The sequence below is a fragment of the Eubalaena glacialis genome, chromosome Y, assembly GCF_028564815.1.
Source record: "Eubalaena glacialis isolate mEubGla1 chromosome Y, mEubGla1.1.hap2.+ XY, whole genome shotgun sequence".
NCBI lineage: Eukaryota > Metazoa > Chordata > Mammalia > Artiodactyla > Balaenidae > Eubalaena > Eubalaena glacialis.
In genome coordinates this window covers 6,538,775-6,552,840 of record NC_083737.1, presented here as the reverse complement: position 1 = coordinate 6,552,840, position 14,066 = coordinate 6,538,775, and the positions used below count along the sequence as shown (strand labels likewise).

At 46.0% G+C, this 14,066-nt stretch overlaps 1 protein-coding gene across 1 annotated transcript; it reads right to left on the bottom strand.

Annotated features, from left to right (window-relative positions):
• Positions 1-4,353: 4,353 nt before the first annotated feature.
• On the bottom strand, positions 4,354-13,527 carry LOC133082938 (mitochondrial import inner membrane translocase subunit Tim8 A-like). Its single transcript, XM_061179621.1, has 2 exons — positions 13,444-13,527; positions 4,354-4,659 (listed from the first exon to the last, which is right to left on the bottom strand). The coding sequence occupies exons 1-2, from the start codon at positions 13,525-13,527 to the stop codon at positions 4,354-4,356; spliced, it is 390 nt and encodes a 129-aa protein (XP_061035604.1).
• Positions 13,528-14,066: the final 539 nt, after the last annotated feature.

Sequence of the window (14,066 nt, the reverse complement as noted above, 5' to 3'; positions counted from 1 at the left end):
AAATTGTAAATAACAGGAGTTCGAGAAAAAGGGAATCACAAATAAAGAATTACAGATAAGTAAAACGTGCTGAGAAAAGGAAGCACAAACGTGAGATGGCAGGAGGAAGAGACGGGTCACCACCAGAGCAACGGAGAACTTAGAAATATGTTGTGGCTTTCCCTTTTTTGTATTTTTTTTTTTCAAGAAAAGACGTGAGCACGAGAGACCAGTGATTAAGGAGAGCAAAGGAATTAACAGAGGGAGAAAAGCAGAGGTAAAAACGTTTGAGGGAAGGGAGTGATTGACTGTCATCCAACATTGGAAGGCAGCTTAGGAATCGGTGAGAAGCGGTCAGAAAAGAAACTTAGTTCTCCAAGTTAAGGGAAAATGGGGGAGGGCTTAGAAAATGGGAGAGAGCTTAGGAATCGGTGAGAAGCGGTCAGAAAAGAAACTTAGTTCTGCAAGTTAAGGGAAAATGGGAAAGGGCTTAGAAACCAATGAGTCAGGAGCTAGCTCAGTGGACCACCCCGCCAAGGAAGGGAGGGGTGCCTTAGTCCACTGGGGCTGCCATAACAAATTATGGTAGACAGGGGGGCATATAAACAACAGACATTTGTTCATCACAGTTCTGGAGGCTGGGAGTCTGAGATCCTGGCGGGGCCAAATTTAGTGCCTGGTGAGGGTGCTTCCTGGTTCATAGATGGTGACTCCTCACTGTGTCATCACCTGGAGGAAGGGGCCAGGGAGCTCCCTGGGGTCTCTTTTAGAAGGACACTAATCCCGTCCACGGGGGCTGCACCCTCATGACCTCATCACCTCCCCGAGGTCCTACCTCGTGATCCCATCCCACTGGGGGTTAGGATTCCACACATGAATTTGGCAGGGGTGGGGACACAGACATTCAATCTATGGCGGTGGGCAAGATGAAGATGGTGACTCTCGCCCCAAGACTAGGAGCCTCCCAGAGACAAAATCTTCGATGAAAGGGTCAGGAAACAGAAATCCCAGAGACCAGGGTGGGGAGCTCTCCTGGTTGTTAAGGGTGCACAGTGGGTGTTAGGGTGTCAGGAATGGAGGAACAGCCCCGTTCTTTGTGAGGCTGCAGGGACCCCATCTCCTCCTTTCTCTTTGTGTGTGGGTGCTGAGTGCTGAATTATCAGCCTGGGGCACCTCAGAAAAGATGTGCAGAAACGTTAAAAAAGAAAGCCTTCCCACCTCACAGCCCCTGCTCTTTTCTCCAGCTCCTTGGAAAGCTCCTGTCCAAACCGAGTCTTCCTGTACCTCCTCTGTTTCCCTCTCACACCAGGCACACGCCTTCCTTTATTCTCGAGATGTAAATCCCGCCAGATCCAAGACACTGGCCAGCAGCCTTTATTTGTAGTGAACCCTCCGCTTTGACTAATGATATTCAGCAAAAGGCTGGAGATTCTACAGAACACGTGTTTCAAATTGAACAGCAACGGTAGAGGTTTCTCTGCACTCATAAATAATGAATTTTTTTCCCCTAGATCTCAGGAATGGAGGTCTCAAGGAGACTGTAAGGCAGCCTCTTACCGGGCACACATGCTGGGTTGGCGCGGTCAGTGTGGTGGTACCCGTGTGGGTGGAGGGGTTGGCTGGCAGGACGAAGGACGTGGGGAGCAGGAAGACAGAGGGAAGGGAAGGAGGGCCGAGGGTGTCTGTGCGTGCCGAGGGGAGCCGGCTGGACTCTCTTCTGCTAATGGCAAGGCAAATGGCATTTATGGCCCTAATTTACAGAGCACTAATAGTAGTAGAGTCGGGGTAAATCATTTCAATATCAAGATTTATGTCTTGAGGGCCAAGGACTAATTTCCATAAGGCATTTACAAAATCCATCTTGTCCCCGGAGGCTGTGATAAATTGATGCCTCAACGGCCCCTGACCCCAGAAGCATCCCCTCTCTGCACTGGATGAGTTTCCTTCTTTCTTTCTTCCCTTTCTTTCTTTCTTTCTTTTCCTTTCTTCCTTTCTTTTCTTTCTCTCCCTTCTCTCTCTGTATCTACTTATCTATCTATGTCTATCTATTCTATAATCTATCTACCCATCCATTATATCTACCATCTATCTAACTATCCATCCATCCATTTATTCATCTACCTATCTATCTATCTATTCTATCATTTATCTATGTATCTACCTATTTATCTGCTATCTATCTATCTATCTATGTCTATCTATTCTATAATCTACCCATCCATTATATCTACCATCTATCTATCCATCCATCCATTTATTCATCTACCTATCTATCTATCTATTCTATCATTTATCTATGTATCTACCTATTTATCTGCTATCTATCTATCTACCTATCCGTCCGTCTATCTTCTCCCTCCCTTCCCTTTCTCCTGGAAGTGAAATCACAGAAGCTGACGGGCTTGACACTGCAGGTGTCATGAGTCGGATGCACAATATGCCCCTTTCTCTCTGGCCTCGTGGGCAGCTGCTTCCTCCGGGTCCCCAGTCCTTGCAGGGTTCCCAGTGAGTCTGGTGACAAGGTGCAGCAGGAAGGACCCCCGAGTGAGGAGCCCAAGCAGCCCTGGGGAAGGTCCCCAACACCCGGCTTGAGCAGCCCGAGTCCGTGCTGGGTGCCTGGGGAATCGGGAGTGGTCCCCGCTCTCACGGAATCTGCAGCGGTCAGGCTGACATGCATACACACGTCAGAGGGAGGAGAAGGGAAAGTTGTGCAGGGACAGCGTGCGTTTTCTGAAACAGGATGTGATAGCTAAGCTGAGCCCCCGCGAGTGACCCGCGGGGACGCTGGAATTGAGGTTGGTCTGGGGAAACCACTTGGGTTGCCCATCAGTCACGTCTTCTGGGGGTGTCCATGGGGCCCAGGAAGGGGAGCTGGGACTGGGGCCAGCAGGATGGTGTGATGCGGGATGAGGGGAGGGGAGAGAGCTCTGTGCCGGACCACCTGCACGGGAGACCTGGGAGCTGATTCTAAAGGGGATGAACAGTGGAGAACTATGTAAAGAGACCCTCTGGAGGGACCCGAGAAGGGCCCAGTGTGAAGAGCATGCATTTGGGGAAAATAAACCAAATTATATATGTGAGATGGCAGTCTGTGTGTCACCTGCTAACTCTCAAGAAGAGAATGCGGGAGTATCCATCCTGACCCCTGGGGTGACTCTGCCCCATCGCAGGCTCGTTCAGACCCCTCTCCCAAGAGACGGTGGGTCCGTGTCCTCCTGGAAATGCTCACAGGACCAGCTCAGTCTTTCTGGTTGAGCTTCCTGTTTTGAACAATTATCTTGGATCAAGGACAAGGAACCAGACAGATGGACATGGACGAAGGAGGCAGGGGCTGCATGTTTTTCAGGGGGATGCTTGCTTTACCTCCGCCCTCTTTCAGTGCCTCTAGCATGTTTGTTTGTTTGTTTTGTCTTGTAGAAGCTTTTATTTCAGTGATTAAAAGAACACAGTAAACGGAAACTATACTGATTTACATTAGGCATGCACCTCTATCTGAAACTGCTGTTAGTTTTTGACTGGCCTAAATCTTTATAACTTATTTTTTCATTTAGGCACATCTTTAAATTTTGGGGGCCCTGATATACAGGGTAAGGTAACTTCTTCCTTGTGGCAGTTTAGTATGAGAATTATGTTCGCTGGCTAGATTCCTTTAACTAAAGGCCTCTAGACTCTCAGGCTACCTGTACTAGCTCGAGACTGTATAGATAGTCTGTATATAGATACTTTATATATACTATATATGTGTATATATATATACAAATAGATATATCTACTTTATATAGATATTTAAGTGAATCACAGTATAAAGGAGGGAGATAATCTAGAAAGGTGAAATGTACTGTATGAATACTCCATACATTTTTTTTTCCAGTACTGATAATCAAACACTAGATAAGGAGGCCTACAGTCAAGTACCAAATTACTCTTTCCCCCGCTGCTGCCCTTTTGAGAGACAAAAAGATGTATATCGATCTCTCCAGAAATCTGAAAGGAATCCACACAAATAACAGATTATCACCTATGTGGTCCTACTACCAAATTATAGAGCAGTTCCACTACTAAAATTATAGGAAGCAGTTACTGGGACTAAGAAAAACATCGTCCTACATACAGTAATACACATCTAGTAGAGTTTTCCATTCGTCTGTCAATTGTTTTCCCAAGATTAGTGTTAAAAAACACAACCCCAAACACATTTGACCCTCAAACCCACACACACACAAAAATCGGTCTTTGTTCATTCTCAGATGACAGGATGTCCCAAGAGTGACAAAGGTGGGAGCCGATCCCCCCCATAGCCTTTTCTTCAACCGTCCCATCAACTGTTCTTCATTTCTTGAACTACCTCCCTTTTCCAAAGAGGTAATGCTGAGGTCAGTCAGAAAGGCTTCCTGAGAAGACTGGCTTGGATTTCTGGGTCTGTTCCAGTCGATTCAAGATGAATTGGCTTGTATCAATGAAGCGCTCAATGCAGTTCACAAAACAGCCCTCAGCCCGACTGTCCAACTTTGGCCCAGGCTTGTCCACGCACTTTCCCCAACGAAGTTCCGTCATCTGGTGCACCAGCTGCTGGAAGCGCTGCTTCTGAGTCTCTACCTCGATGAAATGCTGCAGCTGCGGGTCAACCGAGCCCAAACCTGCTGCGGAGGAAGATGAGGAAGGATCCACCCCAGCGCCGACCTGGGTCGCCAACTCGCCGACCTCCACGTCGCCTCTAGCAGTTTTATTCAGTATTTAATTTCATGAAGTCTTTGTTTCCGCTTCTTGCCCAAGACAAAAGTGGAGTATTTCAAGGACAGATCAAACTGAGGAGCTATTCTAAATGCCCAATAAGGAGGAGATTGGGTTGGCGGCGCTGAGCTCTAAGTGGTATTTATTCCCAGAGAAACTCACAATTAGAAACAGAGAGATGGCAACGGTGAGAAAACTGCCCAGACTGGAAGGACTTTTTATGAGAGCTAGCACATAAAAGCCTCAGCAGAAACCTCTAACCTAGAACTCTCTAGTGGAACCAGAAATTTCCTTTAAACAAATGACTTGCTTACCTACAGCTCAGAACAACATGGCAGTTTCTTCACGGGGTGTGCTTTAAAAATATATATAGACTCATGGAAAAATCCACTTTTAATAAGTTTTCCGACGGTCCTCAGACAGCTGGTTCTAAAATAAGCAATTGTATTAATAACACAACCTTACCAAAATTGCACATCTATCTTCCAGCTGTTCTGTCTGGCAATTGTAGGTGTTCTGTGTTCATGCGATGCATATGTGTGTGTGTGTGCGTGTGTGTGTGTGTGTGTGTGTGTGTGTGTGTGTAATAGTTATTCATAGCATCTCTTTTCCCCTCTTTTAACATTTTTTTCCTTGGCTAAGGCAAGTGAAAAATCAAAGTTAAACATGTTCTCTGCTGTGTCCCTTCTGAGTGGACCCCGAGAACTTGATCAAGTTTGTCATATGCCAAAGATTTCTAATCTCACTTCCCGCTTCAACTCATGCTTTTCCTCATGCTTTTCCAAACCCTGCTGTCAGCTCTCTAGGAAATTTAAGAAATGAAATTAATTTAAATTGGCTTTAAGTAGACACGATATAGCATTAGGGAGAAGTGTTTACAGAAGTCAGCAGGAATTGGTGAGTGGGAAACACTTTGTTTAAACAGAATGCTCATTTGTATGCAATTAGTTGGTGTGATTTTTTTTTTTTCCCAGTTACGTAAATGTTAAGCAGAAAATCCTTTTGGTGAACGTCTTAATTTGTTTGGGCTGCTATCACAAAAATACCAGAGACTGGGGGGCTTAAACCACAGATATTTATTTCTCATGGTGCTGGAGGCTGGATGTGCAAGGTCCTGCCAAGGGCAGATTTAGTGTCTGGTGAGGACTCTTCCTGGTTCATAGATGGACGTCTTCTCTCTGTGTCCTCACCTGGTGGGAGGGGTGAGGGAGCTCTCTGGGGTCTCTTTTATAAGGACAGTAAACCCATCCATGGGGGCTCCACCCTCATGACCTCGTCACCTCCCAAAGGCCCCACCTCCTGACACCATCACCTTGGAGGATGGGGTTTCAACATATAAATTTTGGGAGGATACACATATTCAATCCATAAATGCGAAGAATGTTTTAAAATATTCACCTTCATTCCTTGGAACACGCACCATATTTTCTCAATCTAATGATGACATGAGCTATAAAATAAACTAGTGATTTGAAAGGAAAGGACTTATTTGAAAAAACAATCCACCATGGATCACATGTCCATTTCTTTTTGAAAGACGTTTTGATTTCAGTAATATTGAGATAAAGAGAGTGCCAGAGAATTAAGGACACAGAATAGTATGTTGATCATAATTTAACATTATTCTTCTTATTTGAAGGGGGTGGGAGCCGCCAGGATTGTCATCATGTAGGTGACCTCTCAGGGTAGAGCCCTGAGGCTGTAAGACCAGACCCGTGTGGGTTTATGTTTGCACTGGTCATGCCTGTCCTCTGGCAATTGCTTCTTTCCCTGTGACCGTGTACCTAAGTTCAGGTAACTTGTGCCTGATGGGCTTGGTGTCCTGGTGGGAGACTGGGATTCATAGTCATCATCTTCATGGAGGTGGCAGGCTATGAGTGACAATTAAGGTATCACCCTAAAAAGCTATGCTTGGTACCCACGATGCCCACATCAGAGAGCTCTGTGTACAGCCTCCTGCAGTGCACCCTGGGGACACTGGAAGGGACATATACATCTCAAGGATTCTCCAGTAAAAACCACCTCCAGAGCCTGTTAAATTGGTTACATTCATATTTTCCCATCAAAAGAGTCCAACGCACATGTGATGCTGTGAATGGAATGTGTGTCCTTCATATGTAGAAGCCGTGACCCTCAGTGGGATGATGTTAGGAGGTAGAGCCTTTGGGAGGTGGTTGGGTTTTGATGAGGTCATGAGGGTGGGGACCCCATGATGGAATCAGCATCCTTATAAGAAGAGGAAGAGATCAGAGCTCTCTCTTCATCGTGTGAGGACACATAGAGAGGGTGGCCGCCTGCAAGCCAGGAAGAGAAAAGAACATCACCAGGAACTAATGTGCCCACGCTGTGATCTCAGACTCCCAGCCTCCAGGACTGTGGGAAATAAGGGTGTTGTTTAAGCCACCCTGTCTGTGGCATGTTGTTATTGGCAGCCTCAGTGGACAAACACAAAGTGAGAAAGACACGTAAATGCATTGATGTGAAGTTTCAGCTGGAGAGGAGACTTCAAAATCATTCAGTGTTATTTTCCTGGAGCTGCTGTGATATATGACCACAAACCAGGGGCTTAAAACACTGCATATTCATTCTCACTTAGTCCTGGGGACCAGACGTCTGAGGTCAATGTGCCCCAGGGCTGAGCTCCCTCCAGAGGCTCCAGGGAGGGTCCTTCCTGCCTCTTCCAGCTTCTGGGGGCTCCAGGCGTCCCTGGGCTTGTGGTCGCGTCCCTCCCGTCTCTGTCTCTGTCTTCATGTGGCTTCTCCTCTGTGTCTGTGTCTCTCCTCTTCCGTCTCTTAGAAGGACTCTGTCATTGGATTTAGGGTCCATCTGGATAATCCAGGGTAATGTATTAAACATCTTGAGATGTTTAATCACATCTGCAAAGACTTTGCCATATAAGGTCACATTCACAGGTTACAGGATTAGAATGTGAGCATTTGGGGGTTATTATTCAGCTGGTCACACCCACCTTCTGGTTCCTATAGGCTCCGTCCTTTAGGGATTCCTGGGAAAATTCAGCCCCATCTCTCATGCCCTCCATCAGCTCCAGACCCCGCAGGTCAGCAAGCTGCTCATGTCTTTACCAGGGACCCTTTGTCTTTTAAACTCTGGGGAACTACATCATCCATGGCTACTGTCTCTTCGACCTCTTGTGTGTTTAACCCCAAGTAGCTCTACCTGCCTTCTGTCATGAATTGGAACCACGGCCCGAGGGAGGACTCGATATTTGACAGTGGTTAACTGGTTCCTGGAGCTTTCGGGACCCACGGCAGTGTCTGAACTGGAGCTGCCTCGATGGTCCACATGGCATCATACCTCCAGCTCCAAAATGGTCAGCTCTCGGCGTGAACCCCAAATGTGCCACTTCCCAGCTATGAGAGCATGGGCAAATTACCATGCCACGTCTCACTTTCTCCATCTCTGAAAGAGGGATAATCATTCTGCCAAGTACAGTTATTGAGTGGCTTCCAATAAATAATAAAAGGGAAGATCTCTGGAATTTAGTCGGCACGTACGTTTAGGGGACCCACTGCAGCCCAGGCACATGTCAGTCAGATTCAGGGACTCGAGTATCATCGTTTCCAGGACACACACGTTTGCAACAGCACTGGTCACGGTAGCTAAAATGTGGAAGCAAGTCCATCGATGAATGATTAGATAAACAGGATGGGATATATCTAAACAGTGGGATATGACTCAGCCATGAAAAGGAAGGACATTCTGACACCTGCTACAATGTGGATGAACCCCGAGGACATGATGCTCAGTGGAATAAGCCAGACAGGAAAGGATAACTCCTGTAGAATTCCACTCACCACTCATCATTCAGGTGATTCCTGAATTCACCAGAAGTAGGAGGGTGGTGCTAAGGGGTCGGGGAGGGGGATGGAGATTTAAGATGCAATGGGCACAGAGTTTCAGTCTGACAATGATAAAGTTCTGGAGAAAGATGGTGGGGATGGTGGCATGTGAATGGACTTAATGCCACTAAACTGTGCACTTAAAAAAGGCGAAGGTGGTAAATTGTATGTTGTGTTGTTTTATCACAGTTAAAAATTACCAGGGGGGGAAAAGCATGCATTCCAGGAGACGGAGAAAGATAACAAAAGTGGAACCTAGTGCATCCATGAGACAACCCAGGCACTGTTGAGAATTCTTAAGGGCATCAAACAGGGAAAGTGACCAGTGGTCGGGGGTAGTGGTGGGGTGGGGTATGCCTAGGAAAGCACACTGGTGTTGAGACAGCGTAGGGGGGTGGTGTCGAGGGCAGGCAGGCTCTGGGCGGGGCAGAGCCCCAGGGCCATTGCGGAGACATGGAGCTCATTTTAAGGGAGATTTGGGGACTGTGCCTGACGTTGATTTGTGCAGCTTTGGGGGCATTTTCCAAAACACTTGTCATTCCTTTTCTTTCTAACAGGGCAAGCCTGGGCCACGTCCCACAGATTGGCAAAACTGGGTCATGAGAGGTGGTTCCCTGATCGGCAGGTAGGGTTTTGTTTAAGGTAAAACCAGCTTACATCTGGGGCATGGTCCTCACAATTGGACGTGTCCTTTCTATACGATTGAATACGTAGGACATAGGACATGGTTGCCTTAAACATTAATTTGTATTCCTTCTGCAGGCTGGGATGGGGAGAGGAAAAAAGTGTGGACCTGAAGTATTTGGAGCAGAATGTGCATTTAATAAAAGAGAATCGTCCTGGACTATCTCTTCAGCGAGGGGAGAGCGGGGAGGTGGGCGTGTGTCCACGTGTGGTGGTGAGTCACCATGATGCGTGTGTGCAGAAGTGTTCCCGGAGCACAGCCCCATTTATTCAATTAAGGTGGCAGGTGAAGCTCGCAGGAATAAAGGATCATTTTTTATGCTGTTTACACATTAGGGGGTCTCCGGGGACTACTTACACGGGGGTTATAAATGCATCAGGCACGGTGTATAACCTCAGATGATTGGAGTGTTTCTGAGCAGACGTGGGTTAATTGATTTCTAATGGAATATTCACGGGCACTTGGGCTGGGAGCCTTGCCCGCCACCCTCGCCAAGTACAGGGAGGCCGTGTTGCAGAGATCAGGAAATTAAATCAAACACGCCTTTCCTACAGATTATTCAATTCTTTGTTTTTATGGCAAGGACCGTGGCTGAGGGGGTCCTTGGGATCCAGCCCTTTTGTGGGCTATAACATACGTCCCTGTGTTTCCAAACATGCTCTGAAATTTCCAGGTAGATATCCAAGTATTCCTCTTTCACACAAGTAGGCAATTTTATGGAATTAAAACATGGTGAAACGTCTAAATAGAACTCACCTGGAAAAAGAATTCAGATTATTTATTGTATTTTCCTGTCTTGGAGTTTCCCGATGGTTGAAGTGGGTGACAAGGATACATCCAATTCACATTTCCTTGGGCCAGCTGATGATGTCAATATTTTCTTCTACCAAGCCTTTCTATTGATGATAATTACGGCATAACACTTATTTGTACATTTCTAGCTATTGTCTCATTGCCACCTACAATGCTGCACAGGAGTCACATTGCCAGAAAATACACGGTGGGAGAAAAAGGGAAGACAGGTTGAATTAGCCAGGGTACTCCTGGGAAACAGAGCCAACAGAACTTGCCTATGTATCTATCTGTCTGTCTATCTGTCATCTATGTGTCTATGTATCTATCTCTCTATGTATCTATGTATCTATCTATCTATCTTTTATCTGTCTCTCATCTATCTATCTGCTGTTTATCTGTCTGTATCTATAGCCTAGAGAGATGGAAAGAGATTATTATAAAGAAGTGACTCACATGATTGTGAGGGCTGGAAGTCCAAAATCTCTGGGGTAGTCCCTCAGGCTGGAGACCCAGGGAAGAGCCTATGTTGTAGCTGACGTCTGAAGGCCGTCTGTGCAGAATTCTCTCTTGCTCTAGGATATCAATGTTTTTGTTCCAGTAATGCCGTCAACTGATTAGACAAGGCCCACCCACATTATGGAGAGCAATCTGTGTTACTCAAAGTCCACCAATTTAAATGTGAATCTCATCCTGAAACACCCTCACACACACATCCACAGTAATGTTTGACCACACTTCTGGGCACCAAGGCGCAGCCAAGTAGACATATAAAATTAACCATCACATAAGAGGATTCCATCGTTACAGAAACAGCAAAGTTGACTCTGTTAGCCAATATTCTAAAGCAGATCCTTAGGATCATAAAGAGGAATACATTAGGATGTTTTGCAGCTTTGTTAAGCAGGAAAGATTTGTCCCTGGTAATTAATCAGATGTTCCCTGTGGAAAAGTCCTTTAAGGCGGTGTTATCCCTATTGGCTAAATTTTCTGTGATGCTTCAGGAATGCCTGAGTATCTGTTCATTGGGATATTCACACCCTCCACCCCATCCCTGCCTCTGTCCCTCTTGGGGATAAGTGGGTGGCCCCTGGGACCCAGCTCAGCTACCCCATGTTGTGTGCACAGCTCGCTGAGGTCCAAGGAGGACAGAGGTCCCAGTGACTTGAGCCATGGTTCATTTCTAGGTTCTGCAGAATTGGCTTACAATGACTGGACAGAGGGCTCTTCTGCCATGGATTAAAGATTTCTCCCCTCCTCTCTGGATGGACTGAGGGCTCCTTCACCATGGACTAGGGACTCCTCCCTGGCAGAGATTCTGTTCTGCTTTCCTCTAATGAACTCCTTACCTTTGGGGCTTTTATTTCTCTATAAATAGACAAAATAAAAAGGTGGTGGAGGAGTACACACCCAGTTCTGCTTTCTGAAATGAGCGCACTTTTATCCAGATCTCCTCCTGGTACATCTGTCCAGCCCTGGCTCTTCGCTGGAGCCCAGTAACTGCTCACGGAAAGACATAGCAACCACAAGATGCAGGCACTTGTGGCCACATGGCCGGTGAGTTTGCGGAACTGAGTCTCTCCTGTAGCTGTGTCTGCTGCGTTTTCACTGCTCTCCAATTCTTTCTCTGTCTTTATGAACCATGCTACTTACGAGAGGACACAGAGTTTGTGTTTTATTCTATTTCTTTTCTCCCTGCCGTGCCCAGGATGTGTTCTAGATATAGTCTGGTTGCAAACGAAGAATAAAGTTATCCTATAGCGGGAGCTACTTCTGGTTCCCTTGTTGAATTTCCTTTCTGAATCTGTTGCTTCTGGGTAAGTCACTGCATTCTTCATCTTCTTCTTCTTATTCATACCTTGCACGATATTTCAGTTTGGGAAATGACCAGATTTCCCCCAGCGGTTCCATGGTTTCTAAGTACCAGTGAAAGTGGTGCCTAAACAATCTGAAATTCTCACTTTGTCTGTGGTGAGCTAAAAAAAAAAAATGCTTCTGTCAGATGAATTACATTTCCCTCAAAATACTCATGGGTCTAAAAATGAAGGAAAACACATTTTAAAAAGTAGGCTTTGCCAAGACCAAAATATTTGAAAAAAATTGTTGAATACTTTTTTTTTTTTTTGCTAAACCCCAAGCATCACCTGATGTCACTGCTTCTCTCTGCCAGGTCTGTGTGCTTCTGGCCAACAAAATCACGGGAGCCCATTTTCACACATCTGCTGTGGATGTCAGGTCCCTTCTCATGGGGAAACGGGTGCTCAAAATACCATTGCTTAAAGGTTTATGCATTTTAAAGTTTGCAGTGAGTTTTGGAGAAACAGGCAAGAGGAATAAGACACCACATCTGGGCGTCCAGCTGAGATCTCAAACCCAGAAAGTCAACCTCTGGGATGTCTACGATGTCACCTGCATCCAGGGACGTCAGATGGATGCCGTGATGAACTGCAGAACTCACCTGGGGCTGAAGATGGGAAAATGCATGGTTACCCCCTTATGGAATCTTAATCTGAAAATAGGGCTGATGAATCTATAAGTGCCTCGAACCATCTTGGTGTTAAAGGGCAGATTGAACCTCCTGTGGCCAAAAAAAAACCCAAACAAAAACCTTTCTTACCTGACCCCAGTGACATGCATCATTGAAATCGAACCTGGATCACATTGAAAATTTTTACTGATGACTCTTTGGTTTTAAGAAGGCTGATAAAATTTGGGATGGGTCTTGTCTAATCGTTGCTATGTCGTATTTTTCTCTTTATTCCACAAACTCTTTTCAACCAGTTGGCTTCTTTGGACCAAATAGACTGGAGCACTAAATATTTTGACTGCAATTTAATGTTATTTGGAAATACGGTGAATTATACCTTTTTTTCCCCCCCACCCATTGGAGGAGCAGGGAATTGCTAAGACACCACAGTTAGTGGTATTTTTTCTGCAGTGATGTTTTTCTTTACATTCCAGGAACAGTTCTTTCTGGGAAGGGATTGGTGTCAGTGGCCAACATGATCTTTTTAATATTAGCTTCTGAGTGGCAGCACGGGACATGGCCAAAGGCCCCTTGGTTCCCAAACCAGCGTCTATCTCGTAAACAGAATCCTGAAGCCTTAGAGAGATGCTTGATGGTCCTGTTATGATGCTGAGGGAGAAAAAAAAAAAAAAAAAAAAAGCAACGCAGATGAGGTAAGAAAAACAAAACTCTGACCTGGCTTTCCTCGAGGACATTTTGGACCAGTGCAATTAGCCAGCGGCCCAAGAGCATTTATGTGTCCAAAGGAATAGTCTTCCCCGTCACCCCACCCGCCCCCCGGCTGCTTTTCTTTTCCTTCGCGGCTATTAAGGAGTTAGACCTCTTAACCGCTTTAACAGAACACTGAGGACGAAAACTTGGATGTTTACCAAGCCGGCAATCACGAGGCAGTCAGGCGTCCACACCATCACCATTTGAAGCAGCGCATAACAAGCATCATCAACCCAGTACATCGCTGCCTCTGGACCGCTTATTTATCACCAGGTCAGGATGAGTGAAATCCCATCATGGTTATCCGTCAGCTTGGAAGTGGGCCTAACAGCTCTCTGCACGGAGTGGACATCACGGCCGTGGAAAATGTAATGTCTGCCGTCATCTCCGCAGAGAAATATTTTCCTTTCAAATTGTGGGAAAGCAATTTGGATCCTAATGGAGCTGGCGTGATGGGGGATGTTTGAAAACAACGTAATTATCGTCTTTAAGAGCCGGGAGCCCATGCTCGCTCGCGTGTATGAATGAAAAATCAATTCTATTTTTTTTTTTTTTTTTTTCTGGTTGATGGTCTCTGCTGACATAAATTCTAAAGGGAAACAAGAGAGTTTTCAGATCAGCGTATGGCTGGAGTTGCAGCAGACACACGCCGCTTGGGGGAATACTGGTCTTTGTCTAGATAAAGCCTGAGTTTTGGGGGGAATCACCGTTTTCCCCAGCAGAGCGAACCTTGGGAGAGCTGGTGTGGGTTCCCTGTGAATTGTGCAGCCCTGCCGGGGCC